Source organism: Macaca thibetana, chromosome 2 (genome assembly GCF_024542745.1).
Source record: "Macaca thibetana thibetana isolate TM-01 chromosome 2, ASM2454274v1, whole genome shotgun sequence".
In the NCBI taxonomy this organism is placed as follows: domain Eukaryota; kingdom Metazoa; phylum Chordata; class Mammalia; order Primates; family Cercopithecidae; genus Macaca; species Macaca thibetana.
This window is the reverse complement of record NC_065579.1, coordinates 166,617,261-166,637,602: the sequence shown is the minus strand read 5'-3', so window position 1 is coordinate 166,637,602 and position 20,342 is coordinate 166,617,261. Positions and strand designations below refer to the sequence as shown.

Sequence of the window (20,342 nt, the reverse complement as noted above, 5' to 3'; positions counted from 1 at the left end):
TTGGCAGCATGGAGAGACTCAGAATGGCCTGCTGTACTCTTAGTTGGGCATTATAAAGATGTATGAGTTTCCCAAGGGTCAAGTGGATAAATAGAAAATAGATCCATGTGATCAGGCAAAAGACTGTTGGACAGTAACAGAGAGGGGTTGCATAAGGTAGGCCTGGGACAGTCTCTCACATCAGGGGAGAATATGGTAGAGATGCCTTTGCTCGGGACCCTCTGAGGTGTGCCTGCAAGCAGGAGTGATACTCAGCTGGTTTGCCTTCTTTATACTAAAGCACCAAGATACTTCCTACTGTCAGGAAAAAGCCTGTAACCCAACCACCTGAATACCCTTCAGCACCTGGAGGGCACATCCCCTCTGATTAGGTGGCACCCCTGCCTGTTAAATGTTTTGAATATCACCCCTGCCTATGACATCCTCTGAGAACGCCATTGAGTCTTGTGTAGAGTTAGCAGGAACAAAGAAAAAAGAAAAACATAACCATGGGCAGTTAGTTGTACCTCCCCCATTCTGTCTTCTATTCTCTAAATGAGAGGTTTTAGGCCTTGTGAAAGAAGGGCCAGGAACGAGCCCCAAACTAACTACTCACCTTTCTCCAACTCCATTCCTGTGGGTTGGAGTAAGAGGAGTGAATGAACAGCCCTTCCAAACATGGGGGTCGTTACTTACAAGAAATGTCTTCTCCTTAGTGAGAAGTAAGAAATATTTGGGGCATATATTTACTGCTGTGCCCTATACCTGCGTAAGTAGGCAAACAAACAAACAAACAAAAAATTGGAGGAAATTGGCAGCAGGCACAGAGATACTTGGATTGGCCTGTACTCCCAGCTTTGGCATTGTAAAGACCCGCTCCCTGTTTTCCCCCTCCCCGTTCTCCTGGAGCCAGGAGATTTCCTGGGGAAGTCCTAATTCAGGTGTGTGATTGGCATTTTAAACTAGGTAGACTTTTAATAGCTGAAAGTGACCTGAAAATTCTGGGATTTGTTCCAAATATTTTTAAGGGTTTTGTCTGAGGTCAGGGAATTGACAAAAATACAATGCTTTATGTTGGGACCTCCACGAAGTTCATACTGTTCAGTTTATCCGTCATTTAAGTTGTGCAGGTACTATAAGGTATTGTGTTTCCTTTCGTTTTGAAATTAATTAGGTCAGGTCATATAAAGAACAGCAAAGCATCCCCACTGGAGATCATTGTGTATTATAGTGGCTGTAGTTGGAGGACACTGAAGAGGGTCAGAGATAGCTGAACCTGTGTACATTCCAGCAAAGAAAAGATCTTGAAGATCTCTAGTACCAAAATTGTCTAATATAACAAGTAGAACAGCTTGTTCATTTATTCTCACAATGGTTGTTGAGGATGTATTCTGTGCCAATAACAGAGATGACTGAAGTTATCTGGATGTGTATATACACATATTTTTGGTGCAATGAGAACTAAAACCTGTAAACCTTCTAAGATCAGTGATATAGGAACACGGTACCCCCAAGTGCGTTTTAGTGTTTTGATTAGAGGCTGGAACATAAGCCTAAAAGATTGCTGTTCTGCTTCTCACTTTTCTGAAACCATTTTGAATGTTCTTTAAAATGCATTATACATTTTTATAGCAGCTCTTTCTACAGATATGTTATCTAACCTAAGATGATAATGACTGACATTTATAATCTGCTGTGTGTTAGGCACTGAGTACTTTATATGTACTAATGTAATTCTCACAGCTGTCCTCTGAGGTAGCTACTATCATTCTTCTTTTACACATTAGGAAACCAAAAGATATAGAAGTTGTATAACTTGTTTAAGGTCACATGGACAGTAAGTGTTAGAGCCTAGATAGGAACCCAGGCAGTCTGTCTCCATAGCCTGCACTCTTAAACACTAGGCTGTTCTCACGCCTTGTTTTAGATTAATAGAAAAGACTGTGCAAGTTGCTTGTTATAGGAGTGTACACATTATAAAAGTCTCTATGGAAGACAGCTTACTCCTACACATGTATGTGTGGCTGAATAAGATGACAGATCGTCCAAGACTGCTGTCAAATAAATGGAGCTCATATTTTCTTTTTAAAAACTGTCTGTGCTTTTGAAACTGCCAGGATGCATCTTACAACCTTAAATAAGTGTTTGTTTGGGAATGTACTTTGGAAGATACTGTGGGAATTGTAGGAAATTATGGTATACAACTCCTGTCCTCAAGGAGCTTATGCTCTAGTTGTAAAGATATAACAATTTAAGGAATAAGAAATAGTGCAAGTGATTTTAAAAGGAATCATTCAATGAAATGATGAAACTCCACTTGAGTGATGAGTGACACACAAAAATGAATGTGTGAAACTAGGGAAGGGAGAAAATATTAGCAGGCATGTTCTGGAGACCAAGCACAGGGGAAAGAAAAACAAAGATGGTTTTCAATGAAGGGCTTACTTAGGCACCACTAGAAGCTGAAACTAGCAGTCTCTGGGTGACATCCAACCTGCAGAGATCCTTTGTTTGGCCTATATTTTGTTGACCTATATTATATTTTACAGTTCAATTCATGGCTAATATTTGAAGATTAAAACTTCAAATAAATACAGATTTCTGACTTCTGAAAATTTAGAGGACCTGGAGACATCAAGCTAGCCTCCCTCCATGAGAACAATTGGTCAGAGTTGATTAGTGGTTGCCCTCTTAGATGCTTGTTCTCCAAATGACTGTCCTGTCCTTTCCCTGTTGAGCCCTGAGTCTGAGGCCAACAGTCATTGCCATTATCCACTAAAATTTGCTCACTTCCCTCCTTTATACCTGACCACCGTATGTAGCGGGGATTGTGACTTACACATAATTAAATGGACAGCTGGGGGAGATAAAGCAAAGGGATTAAGGCAAGCACAGGAGAAAGGTGGATGGTAACAAGTCTATCAGATTGGCAGGAATAGAGGACTGTGTTTATGGAAGATGAAGGTAAAGTGTAGCTGTGAGTCAGAATTGGGAGAATGTTTAGTGCAGAGCAAATAAATATGTACTTGAAAATAATGAGGAGCCGTTGAAGATTTGGGATGGGGTTACACAGTGATAAAAGCAGCACTTAGAGAGATCTTCTTGGCAGCTGTGTATGGAATGGAGTGGAAAGCCCCTGTGGACATCAGGTATGAGAAGATAAGAACCGGAATTGAGAGAGCTGACAGTGGGAACGGGAGGCAGAAAGAGATTCCAGGGGTATTCAAGTGAATTGTTTGAGTGAGTCAATGTGAGAGGCAAAGAAAAAGAGGAGTCAAAGATGACTCCAACACTGAACCTGAGTGTTTGACCTTGACCTTGTAGCCCTGCTTCAGGAAGGTTGGTTGGTTGCAAACAAAGAGTAAGCCCTGCTAGTAGAAAAGAAGAGCTGAAAGATGCTGAGGGTAGGGGGAAGAGAAATTCAATAATAGAAAAGTGGAAAGGGAGAAGATTGCTAGCCAAGTAAATAGGAAGCAGAAACCTGCATTCCTGAGAGCACAGACGACAGAGACAGTCACCATAGATCCCTCCACTGTTCCCAATTATTGGTGGTATTTGATCAATGTATGACTCCATTTAAGACTTCTGTTGTCTTCATATTATTGATGTGCATTATCCATCCTATTATAACCCCCTTAAAACCTAGAACATCCCACCTCAGCTCCTCCTACACGATCATCATATAAATGAATTCTAATACTTAAAATACATTTAAGGGGACCTTTGTGGTGGGTTTCTTTCCTTATCATTTTATACAAAGTTGTGAGTTGTTTTTAGAAAACTCCTGTTCTAAATCTTTTCACCTCATCCCCAATTGCACTAGATTATTTTTAGAGGAACAGAAAGTATAGGAATGTACTTAATGACTGCCCTTAACCTCTTTGCGGCAGACTTTAGTAGATGGGCTTCTGGAGTAAAGGCCACCTCCACCCCATTCAGAGTCTTCAGAAACAGTACCATTTCTGAGGAAATAGTGAGTTAAGAAAAATATTTCAATCACCATGTTACCTAGTCCAGTTGTTTCAGCAAACTACAAAACTGTTAAATACACCCAGATTTTAGTGTTGAGAGAAGCTTAGACCACTGTTCTGTGACCAGTTATCTCTTATGATAAATGGAATTGAATTTTTTAGCAGCATTGCTATTCTCAGAAACCATCAACCAGTGTGTATTTCTCTGGCACAAGTGTTCAGGTTTTATTTAATTATGGGAGAAATGCTCATCCTGAAAAACACTGCTAAAATGCCATCCTAAGGTTATGTCTACACTGTTTTGGCAGATAATAAGCCAGTACAAAATGATTGTAAATATACCTTGGCTGCAAAACATTTGTTTTGTACTAAAAAGCAGAGATTTGGAAATGGAAACTTCTTGATGGTGTCAGTAGGTCTGTTTTCACACTGCCTTGTTTTTAATCTAGCCAACTCCTTTATAATAGACAATGAAAGACAACGTATAATTAAGAGCAAAATTATATGGTGCATTTTGGAACTACTTACCATTTCTTAGGACAGGTTGAGCATCTCTAATTTGAAAATTAAAAATCCAAAATGGTGTAGAATCCAAAACTTTGAGTTCTGACATGACCTCACAAGCAGAAAATTTCACACCTGACACCATTGCTTTTTGATAGTTCAGTGTATACAAACTTTGTTCCATATACAGTTATTTCAAATAGTGTATGAAATTACCTTCAGACTATTTATATACAGTGTATATGAAACATAAATGAATTTTGTGTTCAGACTTGGGTCCTATCCCTAAGATGTCTCATTATGTATGTGCAAATATTTCACAATTCTAAACAGTCCAAAATCTGAGACACTTCTAATGCCAAAGTTTTCGCATAGGGGATACACAACCTCCGCCAGTTCAATGGTTTCTGCTTCTGTTATCTAGTACACATAATTTATTTTTCCACTGATCATTTTATTAAATCTTTTAAAGCAGAACACATTAAAAAATGAATATCTTAACATCAGTAGAAAAGAATACATTTTAAAATACATCTGATTCAGAAAGATTAAAGCTTGATGCAGCCAAGGTTTATTTTATCTTTAAAGCGAGTCCCCAATAACAAACTGAGCCTAAGGTATGGTTTTACCTGAACTAAAAGTGTGACAGTCCCCCTGAACCCAGGAACATAAAATATAATCCCTTTACTACACATTTTATCTCACCCCTTCAGTATTTCTATTGAATTGTTTTCTTTGTAATCATTTTGAAGAAGAAAACTTTTTATTCATGGTCTAACATGCACATCCTTAGGAATCCTAGGTATTAACATATTGATTTTTGTTTTCCTCTTGGGAGTGAGTTCCATTTCTTCCAGCACATCACTGTCAGACCCTTCTGACTACACAGAACAGTGAGAAACCTCAGTATGGTTTTTACTGACAGAGATAAAATATTGGTGATTAATTTCACTGGTATTCTTGGGAGGTATAACTAAGGACAGTATGATTGCTGGGCTGGACCAAGCGGTAGTATGGTCATAATTAGCATTGTTTTTGTTGTTGTTGTTGTTGCTATTTTTTGAGACGGAGTCTCCCTCTGTTGCCCAGGCTGGAGTGCAGTGGCACGATCTCAGCTCACTGCAACCTCTGCCTCCCGGATTCAAGCAATTCTCCTGCCTCAGCCTCCTGAGTAGCTAGGATTACAGGTGCACGCCACCACACCCATCCAATTTTGTATTTTCAGTAGACACAGGGTTTCACCATGTTGGTCAGGCTGGTCTCGAACTCCTAACCTCAGGTGATCCACCCGCCTCAGCCTCCCAAAGTGCTGGGATTATAGGCATGAGCCACCGCACCCAGCCACCATTGTTTTTTATAGACTTGTAAAGTAACTCTTTCCTTGTATGAATCAGAATACATTTTAGATTCATAGATTACCTCAGAACTAATGAACCATCCTATTAAACACAATTATCTGTTGAATGCCTTCTTTTTGAAAGGTACTAGGGTATGAAGGAGAATACAAAGGTGAACAGAATACATTTTATGCCCACTGAGTTACAGTTATAAAAAAATAAAGTAGTACCTGAGGGAATAGACGATAGTTATCAAATATTTATGCCCATCATTTGATTTACAACATTAACATTTTAACTTCTTTGAATGCAGTCACGGGAATTCCATCTCTGGAAAGTGTCTAGATGATTTTTCATTCTTTTTAAAAAGGTTATTGTCCAATTTAAAATAATATTAGAAGAATACATTGTCATTTACTGAGGCATGTACTGTTTCAATACCTGATTAATAACTCACCCTCTATTAAGGGCAACTTGAGTAAATTAATAATAGCCATTAATTCTGTTTCCCAAAATGCAGCCTTATTCACTTGAGTTCACATTGATTTATGTTCTTTTATGTCTTCTGTGTGCTTGTATGTGTGCCCATCCATGCATACATTTGTCAGTCCCACTACAGTGTTGATGAGTGCATCCAAAAGTAGATGTAAGTGGATCTACTTGTACCCCAGAGTAGAACTGAGCTTTCTTACATGTTTCTTAGAGTTGCTTCTTGAAAAACAACTGATTTGAGGTCTTCCTGAATCTAATTTTGTTGTGTATTTTCTCCCAATGATAGAATCATTCAACCCTAGAATGAACACTTAGAGCAAGGCAGTCTACCAAAGACATGTCATGTTATTAATGATACTAATATGAATATTACTGTTAAGCTAGTATTTATTCCGTATGGCATAAGGCCCCAGAGGGATGGTTATTACAATACATTATTTTAGCTCTGTACTAGGCACTATTTTAAGTACTGTTACATGTGCAGCTCATTGAACCTCACAGTTTTCCCAAGGCAATAATTTTAGCATGCATATTTTATAGATTGAGAAACTGAGGCACAGAAAAATTTAGGGAAAATAGCTAATCAGTAGCAGAGCCTGTCTATAGTCCTAGACAGTCTGGCCCTGGCTCCAGCATCCCTGCTTTTTGGGGGGGGGTTGGGTGTGTGGGTGTGTGCATGTTTTATTTTTTTCTTGAGATAGGGTCTTACTGTGTTACTCACACTGGTCTGAAACTCCTGACCTCAAGCGATCCTCTTGCCTCAGCCTCCCAAAGCGTTGGGATCATAGGTGTGAGCTAACCTCACCTGGCCCATCCCTGCCTTTTGAAACTGCCTTCCAGTACATCACTGTCAGACTTTTTTGACTACACAAGAGAGTGACCACCGATGGCTACCGACTGCCTTTCCTCAGCTCCTGTGTCCCCTGCTTCCACCTGAGTTCCTCCAGTAGGAGGCACTGGCTGGAAACTGGGGAATGGGAGGACGGGAGAGGCCAGGGATTTGCTTACATCCAAGAGTGATGCATCTTATAAATGTTACTACATTCGTATCTGTTCCCAGGTTTTGTTTATATCTTGTAGAAATGCCTAATATGCAGTGGAACAAATATCAAAAATAAAAATTATGGAATTTATTTGTAATTATTTTCATATTAATAGACAAGAAACTAAAGTGCTTAGAAGAAGATGCTTAAAAGGAGAATGCTTTAGAAGGAAAATGCTTTAAAAAGTCAAATATATACTTTTCACGTAAGGAAAAGTGAGTTTAAAAAAATTCAGAGACTGAACATGCAAATAAGCACTAAAATGGAAAAAGGACCAAGGTCAATGAGAATGTCTGTCTGTCTCTCCACACACATATACACATCCAATCTCAGTAAAAGAATGAGGAAGATTTTTTCAAATTGTGATTATGCATAAACTCTAATGAATTCATTTGTAAAAGAATATAAATCTTGCTTGACAACCAAGGAGAAATACAAAAATACAAAAGTATGGTATTGACTAGTAAGAAAAAAGTTACTCTAAAATCCAGTATGAGGTAGGGCTTGGCAAAAACAAACAAATCTTAAGACAATTTTCAGCTGTTGAGAGCTACATAAAGAAATTGGCTTTGTCTGGATTAGAGAAAGTAAAGCCAACAAGAAACAAGAGAAGGTAAACTATATAATTATTGCTTTTGTCACCATTTGGTGGGGGGCAAGGAAAATTATGATCAAACCAAAAAGTATAGGTAAAAAAAGAAGATAAGTATATATTAAATCAAAGTTAGAAAAAGCTAGAATATGATTCCTCAAGGATCTAGAACCAGAAATACCATTTGACCCAGCAATCCCATTACTAGGTATATACCCAAAGGATTATAAATCATTCTGCTATAAAGACACATGCACACGTATGTTTATTGCAGCACTGTTCACAATAGCAAAGACTTGAAACCAACTCAATTGCCCATCAATGATAGACTGGATAAAGAAAATGTGGCACATATACACCATGGAATACTAGGCAGCCGTAAGAGTTCATGTCCTTTGCAGGGACATGGATGAAGCTGGAAACCATCATTCTCAGCAGACTAACACAGGAACAGAAAACCAAATACTGTATGTTCTCACTCATTAGTGGGAATTGAACAATGAGAACACGTGAACACAGGGAGGGGAGCATCACACACTGGGACCTGTCACAGGGTAGGGGGCTAGGGGAGGGATAGGATAGCATTAGGAGAAATACCTAATGTAGATGACGGATTGATGTTGCAGCAAACCAGCATGGCACGTGTATACCTATGTAACAAACCTGTACATTCTGCATATGTATCCCAGAACTTAAAGTGTAATAATAATATATATAATATATTGTTTTATATATTATTTTTATTTATATATTTATTTTATATATTATATAAAATATATTATATATAAATAATATACACACACACACACATCCCAGAGTCAACAGGGAACTGGTAAAGAGGCATCAGGGTAAGGCAAAGGCAGCTTCTCTTCCATGGATGTGAAGATACATATATGTATCCAATTTTAAAAAAGGAGAAAAAGCTAGAATACAGTACACATGGTCTTAGTATATTAATTCAGGTTTCTGACAACGGAAAAAACAGATTGTAGGAAAACAGATTGCAAATTGGGTTTCAATCTCACTTTTGGTAATCTTTGACAAGTTGTGTGAAATAGGAGAGCTCAATAGGAACAAAAAGGAGAAAAGTTCACTGTAATTTTTAAAAATAATAAGCCTGATTTCTAAAATACAGACTATTAATTCCTAGAAACCTTTGAAAATTATTTTAATTGGAAATTCATTCTAATCATGTTTGAATCCACAGAAAAGAAGATGAAAACAGAGAATTATCAAAGTTTCTCTGAAAAGGGTCATTGTCAAATATGCCAGTCTCTTTGCCCTGCCCACTGCCTTTTGCCCCACGTGACTGCTGACTGCCTTTTCTTGGCTCTAGGCCCCCTGCTTCCACGCAGGTTCTGCTAATGGGAGACACTGGCAGGAGATTGGGAGATGGGAGGCAGGGAGAGGCCAGGGTCAACAGGGAACTGGTAAAGAGGCATCAGGGTAAGGCAAAGGCAGCTTCTCTTCCATGTTCCAGCGCTCTCCAGATAGGTGCGCCATGCTTCCATCTTCCACTGGGCTTCAGTGTCACTCTTTCCCCATTGTTTCTTCTGTGGCTTCCTGCTGTCCCTAACCCCTGTGTTGCTCACCACCTCCTGTTTGGGTGTCTCAGTTCTTCGTGGCCTGTGTAACTAACCTAATCCCTGCCTTAAATTCCCACTGCTAGTTACGCTTTAGGTTGCTTCCGTTTGCCTAATTAGACCCTGACTGGTACAAAAGCCAGCCTCATTTTCTATTTGGTATAGTTACGGTTGGTCATAAAATTGAGTAAGAGAATGCTGTTGGCATGCCGTATCCAGATTTTAGCAAGACTTTTGACAGATAGTGTTACAATGTTTTGTGAACAAAATGGGAGGATTTCAACTGGATGAGAAAAAAGTATTCTTAGATTGCTGAAGTTTATTAATGTTCAGATCATCTTCATGAAAGGGCTCTAGAAGTTTGGCAGAAGGCCCTGTCCTTAGCCATGTTTTACTCAACATTATTACCAAAGATTTGGACAAAGACATGAAAAGCAGCTTTATTTAATGTGTGTATAGTACAAAGATGGAAGATAATTCACATTTTGAAGAGATAAATGTAATAAGAAAAAGGGGAAAGTCTTGCATCTAAGTGCAAAACATAAATTATAAAAATACAGAATAAAAGAGACCAAGTTTACCAGCCTATTATATGGGTATGAAAATCCAGGATTTTACATGACCATAAACCCAACACAAGCCAGATGGGTGACCTATTTAAAAAAAAATTAAGCTCTGGGTCCCATTAAAAGAGCATTCCTATAAACTGACAAGTAGTTACCCCTTCTAATCTAGTATAGGCTAGGAACATAGTCTTAGACAGATATTGTTAAGTTGAAATAGCCAGCCAAACGCAGTGGCACATGCCTGTGCTTTCAGCACTTTAAGAGGCTGAGGCAGGAGGATTGCTTGAGGCCAGGAGTTGGAGAGCATCCTAGGCAACAGAGCTGGACCCCTATTCTCTACGCGGGGGGGAAGAAAAGGCCGGGCATGAACCTGTAGTCCTAACTACTCAGGAGGCTGAAATGTGAGGATCACTTGAACCCTGGAGGTCGAGGCTACCATGAGCTATGATCATGCCACTGCACTCCAGTCTACCTAATAGAGCAAGACGCTGTCATTCATAGATAGATAGATAGATAGATAGATAGATAGATACATACATACATACATACGTACATACGTACATACATACATACATACATAGCTAGCTCTCTGATAGATAGAAAAAATTTTGAAGTATCCATTTTCCCCAACCTTTGTAAAGCTTTGTATCATTTACAAGTTGTATTTGCATATACATTTCTTCACTTTTGCCTCACAACAGCCCAATGTAGGATATACTGTTACCCCATTTCTCAGCCTCTGTTTCCTCGTAGGGCTTCAAGTCTAAGTTATATAGCTTACTGTTGTGGCTTTAAGCAAACTAGGATGCTTGGTCATGAGCCCAGCCTCTTTCAATAAAACCCATCTCATTTCAGGACACCTACTGCATCTAGGTAAGAGGGACCCAACTTTTGAAGTGTGGAAGTATTTACATGTGATGAGCTGTTAAGGGAAATGGGAAGAGACTTCCGGGAACATAAAGTCTGTCTTCAAGTATTGTATCTGTGCTATGAGCAAGAGGGAATTCATGTGCTTCAGGGAACAGAACTGAGGCTGATTGATTTTTGCTCAATATTTTTAAAATTCCAGCAGAACTGTTGTCTGATAGAGTGATATGCTCACTGTCTTTGTGCAAAAGTTGGTTAACTAATTCTCAGGAATACTATAGTAAAATGAATTCCTGCAGTGGGTAGGTTAAAGTAGAAAACCTAGAGTGACACCCAACTCTGAGAGTCTGATTGGGTTTTCGGTTAATGAGTAGATTTGCGATTTGTAGTTTTAATTCAGAGTTATTTGATTTACATTTATAGTTTTACTTCCAGCAATATAATTGTTTTTCCTATAATTTAGGATTAACATACTCTGTTTGTGAAAAAATTCTTAAGAGCCTGAAATGAGGAAGTAAAGCATGACCAGTGTTCGGTGTAATTACCTACACAAGAAATATTGTGCTATTTCCCAGAATACATCCCCAGAGTGAATGTGTGTATTTGTTCCATTTCATTCCTAGCTGTAGAATCCTATCAGGGGTGATGAGAGAATCATTTTGAAATATATTGAAGCCTAGAATAGAGTTTGCAAAGTATTACTAAGTTTGCTAAGATGAACCTGTGCAAATGCAGACTGTCAGCATACCACTAAAAACTAGTGCCTGTATGATGAAGGTTCCTGAAGTGACCTATTAAAAGCCACCAGAGTGACAGTGGTGGAAAAACATAAAATGTACCTTGAGAATGCTTTTCTAGCCTTCTCTGCAGAACTAGTATAATTTCTCTCCCCCAACATGGGATAGGTATTCATGAAGGGCTGTAGTAATTGAGAAAGGAAAATAAAAATTATTTCAAAACTGATATAAAAGCAGTACATTCTCCCATAAGAGTAAAACATGCAGGGAATATTAAAGGTTTCAGTGATTCAGAATTAAGATAACATTTTGCTTTGAGCTTATTTCTGGTTATGTTTAATAAAGAGAAGTTCATAGTGTTCATAGCCACTTGCTGAGGTCTAAAGGTTAGCTTACCTGAGTTCCTGAAAAAGACAGCTCTGTTGTGAATCCTTAATATTTCATGTCTTCCCTGTGAATGATCTGAAGGGCTGTGTGCTCTTGTCATGTTCATTTTTTTAATTGCAGTGTCTGCCTCTCCCCACCCTTTCTTTAATTTCTTCCCAGACTTACTAATCATAACATAATTCTCACAGGAAGATTGGTGATGCATTGAAAATACTAAGAGAAAAATGAGGTAAAAGAGCATCTGGTATTTAATTCAATGTATTATCCATCTAAAAATGAATTTTACAGATGGTAATGATCTCTGACAACTTGCCATTTAATAAAATGATGGTTTTTAAAAACAAATCAGTTTCCTACCCATGTGCTTGATTTTGCATTGACTCAGCAACTCCCAATACTCTTTCCCTTCTAAGTTGCTAATACAAAGTTGATAAAATAAGTTATGACTGAGACTTCCTTTGCTGCCCTTGACCAAATCAGCATCATCAATCTCTTTATAAGTTCCTCAAAGGCAGACAGACATGACCTTACTGATTTTCGTATCATTAGTGTCCTCCATGGGGGCTGGCATTTTGGGAGCCTTGCAGTTAAGTGTGTATAAATGAAAACCCAGACACTGAAAACAAGTTTTGCAATAAGCTTAAATTTCCCCTTTTGAAAAATAGCTCTATATTAAAGTTTCAGAGTATCTGGGAGCCAGAGAGGAAAATGACAACTTTCCCCTTGAATGTTCTGTACATGAAATTTGGGGAGTTTTGATGATGAATATAAAAACTTAACCAAATTGGGGCCAGATGTGTTTTGGTATTCAGAATCTTTCAGATTTTAGAAAAATTATACAGTAGATACATATTACACTAAGTAACTTCTCCAGTGCATATTCGAATGCATCACTATTGCAATACCAAAAGTGTATGAATGGTCACAGTAAGTGAAATAAACTGTTTAAGACTAAAGTTTCAGGTTGGTTCAGGTCAGAATTTGCAGCCAATTGAGTTCACATCAGATCAAATTTGCCAACAAATGAGTTAAGAAAACAAAAACAAAAGTTTGTTCTCAGAGCTTTTGTGACTTCAGAGTTGTCTATCAGCATTTGTGGACCTATAATGTTTTGTTCATTATTCAAAACCTTCCATAATTGTTTAGCAATTCATCATATCATTTCTAATTTCAAGTGGACAGATAGAAATTATTTCTGTTTTCCTCATTTCCCTTGGAAAAAAAGAAAAGGCAAACATCTGAACAGAGTTTGGGGATTATTAAATACAGGTTGAGCATTCTTAATCTGAAAATCCAAACTCCAAAATACTGCCAAATCCAGAACTTTTTGTGCACCAACAAGAGGCTCAAAGAAAATGCTCATTGGAGCATTTTGGATTTCTGCTTTTCAGTTTAAGAATTTTCAGCCAGTAAGTATATAATGCAAACATTCCAAAATCAAAAAAATATCCAAAATTTGAGACACTTTTGTTTTCAAGCATTTCGGATAAGGGATATTCAACCTGTACTACAATTAAGTACATCGTCTCACTTAGACCACACAGAATCCTCTGAGATAGGCTCTAGGATCATTTTCCTTTTACAAAAGCGACAGAGGAATGAGGGGGCAAGTGATTCATTCTGGGTCACAAAGTTAATAAGTAGCAAAACTAAGAATCAGACTTGGGTCTTTCAACTCCGAATCCCTTCCTCCTTCTACCAGGTCTTGTTTTCATAGCAAAAGCTTCTGTTGAAGCTGGGAAATGACAATTCAGAGATATGTTTGACGCGAGTTAAATGACTGTGTAACAGTGCCCACAGCCTTCTATTAATTTGATTCATTTCAGTTAGTTTGGCAGAAGTGGGCTGATTGTTGTAAAGTTTAAAATGTGTTTTGATTATTTTTAAAACGGATATAAATGAAAACTTTAATTTTGAAGGTGGAATAATAAGGATATTTTTGGATGCTCTCCCATTTTGTTTTAATTGTTTAGATGTGCCTGGCATCAGAAGGGATGAAAATGGAAGAATCAAAGCTAATAAAAGCAAAAGAATCCGATAGTGGAAGAATTAAAGAATTAGAGAAGGGAAAGGAAGAAAAAGAAATTAAAAGGGAGAAAACAGATGAAACCAGGTTACAGAAGGAAGCAGAATTTGAAAAATCAGCTAAGGAAAATGTAAGAGATTCTAAGGAATTGAGAAATTTTGAGGCTTTGCAAATAGATGACATAATGGCTATAAAAATGGAAGATCCCAAAGAAATTAGAAAGGAAGAGTTAGAAGAAGATCAAAAATGTAGTCATTTTCCTGATTTTTCTTATTCTGCCAGTAGCAAGATAATAATTAGTGATGTTCCCAGTAGAAAGGATCACATGTGCCATCCTCATGGAATTATGATCATTGAGGATCCTGCAGCATTAAACAAGCCAGAAAAGCTAAAAAAGAAAAAGAAGAAAAGCAAAATGGATCGACATGGAAATGATAAATCCACACCCAAGAAGACTTGCAAAAAGAGGCAGTCTTCTGAGTCTGACATTGAGAGTGTCATATATACCATTGAAGCCGTCGCAAAGGGAGACTGGGGAATAGAGAAACTTGGAGATACCCCTCGCAAGAAGGTCCGCACATCCTCAAGTGGCAAGGGAAGCATTTTGGATGCCAAGCCACCAAAGAAAAAAGTGAAATCAAGAGAGAAGAAAATGTCAAAGGAGAAATCCTCAGATACCACCAAAGAGTCAAGACCTCCAGATTTCATTAGTATTTCTGCTAGCAAGAACATTTCTGGTGAGGCGCCAGAGGGTATAAAAGCAGAACCATTGACGCCCATGGAAGATGCACTACCACCCAGCCTATCAGGACAGGCCAAGCCTGAGGACAGTGACTGTCACAGAAAAATAGAAACTTGTGGTTCCAGGAAATCCGAGAGGTCTTGCAAAGGTGCTCTTTATAAAACCCTGGTGTCTGAGGGCATGCTCACCTCTCTGCGAGCTAATGTTGACAGAGGTAAGTAACTCCTACAAACCTGAAAAGAATTCAAAAACCAAGCAGAATTTCACCTTTAGACCTATTGAAAACAACTGCCATAAAGAACAACATGGTATCAAAATAATTCCTTATATTTCTATATTTCTTTACGGTTTATAGATCATAATTATTTGTTATTTTACATGTTTTCTAGCACCATTAACGGAAGTGTATTCATTTTTTAGGTAGTTCTCAGGATGTATTTAAAGTAATTTTAATCTCTTCCCCCCGCTGGTATTGGCTGGCTCTTTGTTTTGAAAGATGACTATTAAATATTCAGAGCTTTGGGTTTGGTTTTTAAAACTGATGGAATTTCCTGAATCAAGCACGTATGTTAGTCAGAATCTTCACCTGTAGGCTCCAGAAGCAAATGTCTTATGTAGTTCTCTTTATTAGGTAATCAAAGCTGTAACTGAAGTGGGCCAGGCACAGTAGCTTATACCTGTAGTCCTAGCACTTTGGGAGGCTAAGGCTGGTGGATCACTTGAACCAAAGAGCTCTTTAAAACATTATAATATCCAGAAAATAGTTAATGTGTTGACCTTTATTCCATTTAGTGTTTTATATAAATCCTCTATTTTAAAATATAGCATCTGGCTGGAGGACTACCTTTTGCCAAGCTATGTTCCAACAAAAAGTGTGAATCCTAGGTTTAACAAGCCCCAAATGAAGATACTTGGGCCTATTTCATCCACAGGGATGTCAATTCAGTGAGTTGTAGGGAAATTAGAATGGATAGTGCCCACCAGCAAAGGACTCCCATACCTTGGCTGGTTCTCAAATGGAAAAGCTAGCAGCAGTTAGTCTGTCTCTTTGAGTCATGTGATACCTGTTGAATTACGTGACAATTAATCCCAGAAGCTCTAAGTCACTTTTCTGCATGTTCCATTATTAAAGGTGGTCCAGCATGAATCACTCTGAGAACTCTGAAATAGCTACAGTTGGCATCATGCAAATGATATGCAAGCAGTCGAGAGGTTGCTTGTGAAACAACTAAGATCATCTCCCCTCACCCACCCATATACCAAACACATCCTTTGTCTTGAATTTTCTTAGGAAAACGAAGCTCAGGAAAAGGAAACTCCTCTGATCATGAAGGGTGTTGGAATGAAGAAAGCTGGACATTTAGTCAGAGTGGGACCAGTGGGAGCAAGAAGTTCAAGAAGACAAAGCCAAAGGAAGACTGTCTCCTTGGGTAAGTGCCTGTGAGCACAATCACCTGTACTACACAAGCCTCAAGTGTGGGTAGGATTTTCAAGGTAACAAATCACTGATTACTCATGCTTGTTCTTTGACTACTCACTCAGCACTGCCTGCAGTCTTAGTAGGCACCCTAGTGAACACAAATCAAGTGCATCACATCATACCTGTTGTTAACATGGTCATGTGAATGACAATATCATTCACATTTTGAGAACAGTGAAAATATATAGACTTTAGACTTGGACCTGGGTTTGAATCGACATCCCTTCACCAGGATGCATTTTTCCATGTGAAACTTAGAATGGATAGTATTAGCATGTTTACATTTTACCCATTTTACATACTGTATGTATTTATTGTTTAGAAAATATCATGACAGCTGAAAAATGTAAGGTAAATGAAATTATGCTTCTATCTCCAACCTTATTTTGTTCAAGCTGTCTTCTGTTGCTCTAAGCTAAAAATATGAGGTCATATATTCTGCTGTAGAGAACATTCAATACATTAATTGTGTATTGAAATGCAGTATTAAGCAATGGCATGCATCAAGATAAAATCACTAAGAATTATTTTATATTTAGTGTTATGCCAAAGACTGTTAATAACCATCTTAATATAAAGCATTTTGTTAGTTAGGAGATCCGATACTTTATATTGGTGAGGAAAGTATCTGCATATTCAGTTAGACTATTTTGAAAATTCTTGAGATTTGTTGTTGGCTCAATTTGAAAAGAATACTTTGAATAGAAATAAGTACATTGTTAATAAGTACAATGAAATAAGTACATTCACCATATTTTTTTCAAAAGTGTGTTTAAAGCTATGCAAATTGTATGCATTGGGTGTATTGTATTTGGTTTATTCATAATACTTGCATATCTGTTTGTGGAATAATATATTTTTCCTTAGATGTTACAGTGCTTTAAGTCTGACTAATTCTAAGACTCTAGGTCATCACAAAGTAGCGAGGTAGAAATTATTTCCCATAGTGCTGGCTCTTTAAGATTATTTTTATTGAAATGATATATTTATAATTTTATGTATTTCATTTCTAATATTTTAAAAAATCCAAAGTACTTAAAATTAGTTTTGCTTATAATTTTATGTATTTAATTTCTAATATTTTAAAAAATCCAAAGTTACTTCAAACTAGCTTTGCTTACATTTCACTTAAGTAATGACATGAAAATCCTCATATTCCAGTGTCAAATTATAGTTTGAATGCCGAATATCTTTTTAAAATGACCCGCAAGCATCTAGACCAGTGCTCTCTGTAGTCTAGAATTACTGCCACTGCCTTGTGGGTCTGCACACCGAGAGAGGAGCAGGTGTTATGTAGGCAGTGTGAGGTCCTAGGGGAATAAAGCAAGCATTGAGGCTCCCCAACAGAAGCATTTCTCTGATGCTTCTAGTAGAAACTGCTGAAGCTGTAAGAGAGATTTTCATCAATTTTCTTTGAGGAACAAGATAAGTGAAACAATCTTGAAAATCTGTTCCTGAAAAGAGATTGGTATGTGGATTGTATGTGTTTGTTTTTTAATCATTTCTGAGGAAGGCACATATGTATAACTGGGAGATTTTTTTTTTATAGCTTTAAATTAACAGTAAACTTCAATGCCTTTTCCTCCTTTCTCCCTCTAAATATTGGCCTGTCAGGATTTGAATATTTGGGTTTGCCTTGTTCAGAACACGCCAGAATAATACTTAAGCAGGGAGAAATGCCATTTCCTGTCAGTCTGCTCTGAGATTTGTAGATGAGAGCATTTTAAACCTTTTTTTATCTCAGAAAATGTGCTACCTGTTAACTGTAGCCAAGAAAAATTTTCTCAGTATTGACAGATCTAATTTTATAGACATCTCTAAGAAAAACATAAATGATTATTATTGTTCTCTTTTTAAGAAAAGTCTCAAGAGACCTTATGAGTTACATCTCACATTTTCTGTTTTCTTCTGGGTATTCAGAGTATCTGAAAAATTCACAACTTATAGACAGCTTTCTGATAGTATTTGATTAGTATCCAATTGTATCTGATTTTCCATCAGAATAAACATTTTTTAACTGAATGAGAAATGGTGATGTTATTAAGAGAAAAACATCACCTCCACCTGTCACCCTTCATTGCTTTGATAGAACTTAGTACAGTAGTTTCCCCTTAGCCATATTTTTGCTTTCTGTGATTTTGGGTCTGAAAATACTAAATAGAAAAATCCATAAATAAACAATTCATAAGTTTTAAATTATGCACCACAATGAGTAGCATGATGAAATCTCATGCCATCCCACTTCATTCCACCCAGTGCATAAATCATACCTTTGTCTATCATATGCCGCTGTACAATATGCATGTATAGGAAAAAAAAAAAGTAGCGTATGTAAGTTTCAGTACTGTCGGTGGTTTCAGGCATCTACTGGGGGACTCGGAGCATATCCCCCAGGGGGGTGCTTCCGTAATTGCCATTTCCTGTTGACCATTCAATTGGTCATCTGACCCTCCTATCTCTGCTTCTCAACTCTTGTATATTCCTCCAAAACAGTTGTAGTTAAAAACATTTTTAGGACACCCCTTAGCTAGCAGCCTAACACATTTGCTTCTTATAAGCTGGTACTAAAATTGCTCTCCTCTTCCCAATACACCTTCCATTTTCCATCTACCAGACACAACAGGTCTCCTACAGCCTCTTCCATCTGTCTAGGTTGCATGTTAGTTTAATAAGTCTCACTAAATGGAAGTCAGAAGCCAGCCTAGGATCCAGCAGGCATGTTGCCATTGCTGTGGGGCCCTAGAGACAGTCAGTACCAGCCCAAAGATTGCCCAACTTTGCTGGTGGCATTTCTGAAGTCATTGGTGATTTAAGTTAAAGCATGTTGCCTCTGTGCCGTTGCATTCATTGAAAACTGACTTTACTTTGCTCATTGAGTGTTTTATCTTCATTCTAGTCAACTCTCCAGAATGTTTTCCTAATATTAATGCTTTTTGTTTTGTATGTTTTAATCAAACAGTAGTCAGTAAATTTTTTAAAAGAAACTAATCTTACAAAACTACCAATATATTACCAATAAGCTTGCCATAAATACATGTATATGAGTCTGTAAAATGAGAAACTATATGAATAGAGTATGCTTTGTACAGAACTCTATGAAAAACTCCCATGCTAGTGGAGAGAATGCCAAATTCCCCACTTCAGAAATATTCCAATATAAATGATGTTTCTACTTTTCTAAGGTAATAACATAACCTGTCACATGAGTTTACTGAGAAAACTGTGTTGGTAAATCTCAAGCATTTCAGAAAAGGTATTTTTTCCTTGTACAGAATTTACTTACATGCCCTAATTCCCAGAGACCCTGTTTTCAAATAGAGTATCTTAAAATCTATTTCATGTCATTTTCTGTGTCATATTTGGTCATGTGCTGATTGATTCCCCTCTCCCCTTTTAATAGCTCCGCAAAGCTGGATGAAGAATTTGAAAAAAAATTCAACAGCCTCCCTCAATATAGTCCTGTTACATTTGACCGGAAATGTGTACCTGTCCCAAGAAAAAAGAAGAAGACTGGAAATGTGTCCTCAGAACCGACTAAAACCAGCAAAGGTTAGATGTGACCTGTACCTTCCTGCCATGTGGTCAGAATCTCAGCTGACCCTTCAGCTAAGCTTTTAGCTCCCTTTAGACATGTAATTGGATTTGGAATTGAGGCAGTAGGGAGTTAGAATCTCAGGTTGCTTTCCAAGGTTATCTTTGTCCCTTTTTTCTTCCTTATTTTCTGTAGCTCCATTGGCATCTCCGTCTGTATATTTGCCCGTAATGATGTAGCTAAGCTTTTGCAAAAATGTTATACATGGTCTTCAACCTCCTGCTCTCCAGAATTCTAATTTGGAATGTTAACCTTTTCTTGAACAGAAACTGCTGGTTGAATCCAGTTCTTCTGTTCCCTGTGTCTGCAACAGGTTGAACTCTGGGACTGTAAATCATTCTTTTCACCTGATAAGCGGATGCTAACTACTCTTTACTGGCATTATAGACCAAAGGAAAATAAAACTACCTGAAATCCTCCAGCAACATGTGTGTGTGTGTGTGT

General features: G+C 37.7%; 1 protein-coding gene across 16 annotated transcripts in view; it reads left to right on the top strand.

The window, feature by feature from the left end:
* The window catches only part of BBX (BBX high mobility group box domain containing), a 273,907-nt gene that overhangs the window by 220,763 nt on the left and 32,802 nt on the right, over nt 1-20,342 (top strand). For all 16 annotated transcript variants that reach the window (XM_050781996.1, XM_050781993.1, XM_050781992.1 and 13 more), the window contains 3 exons: nt 14,032-15,040; nt 16,118-16,256; nt 19,707-19,855. In XM_050781996.1, the coding sequence (XP_050637953.1) occupies nt 14,032-15,040; nt 16,118-16,256; nt 19,707-19,855 (1,297 nt within the window). The remainder of the gene's footprint in view (nt 1-14,031; nt 15,041-16,117; nt 16,257-19,706; nt 19,856-20,342) is intronic.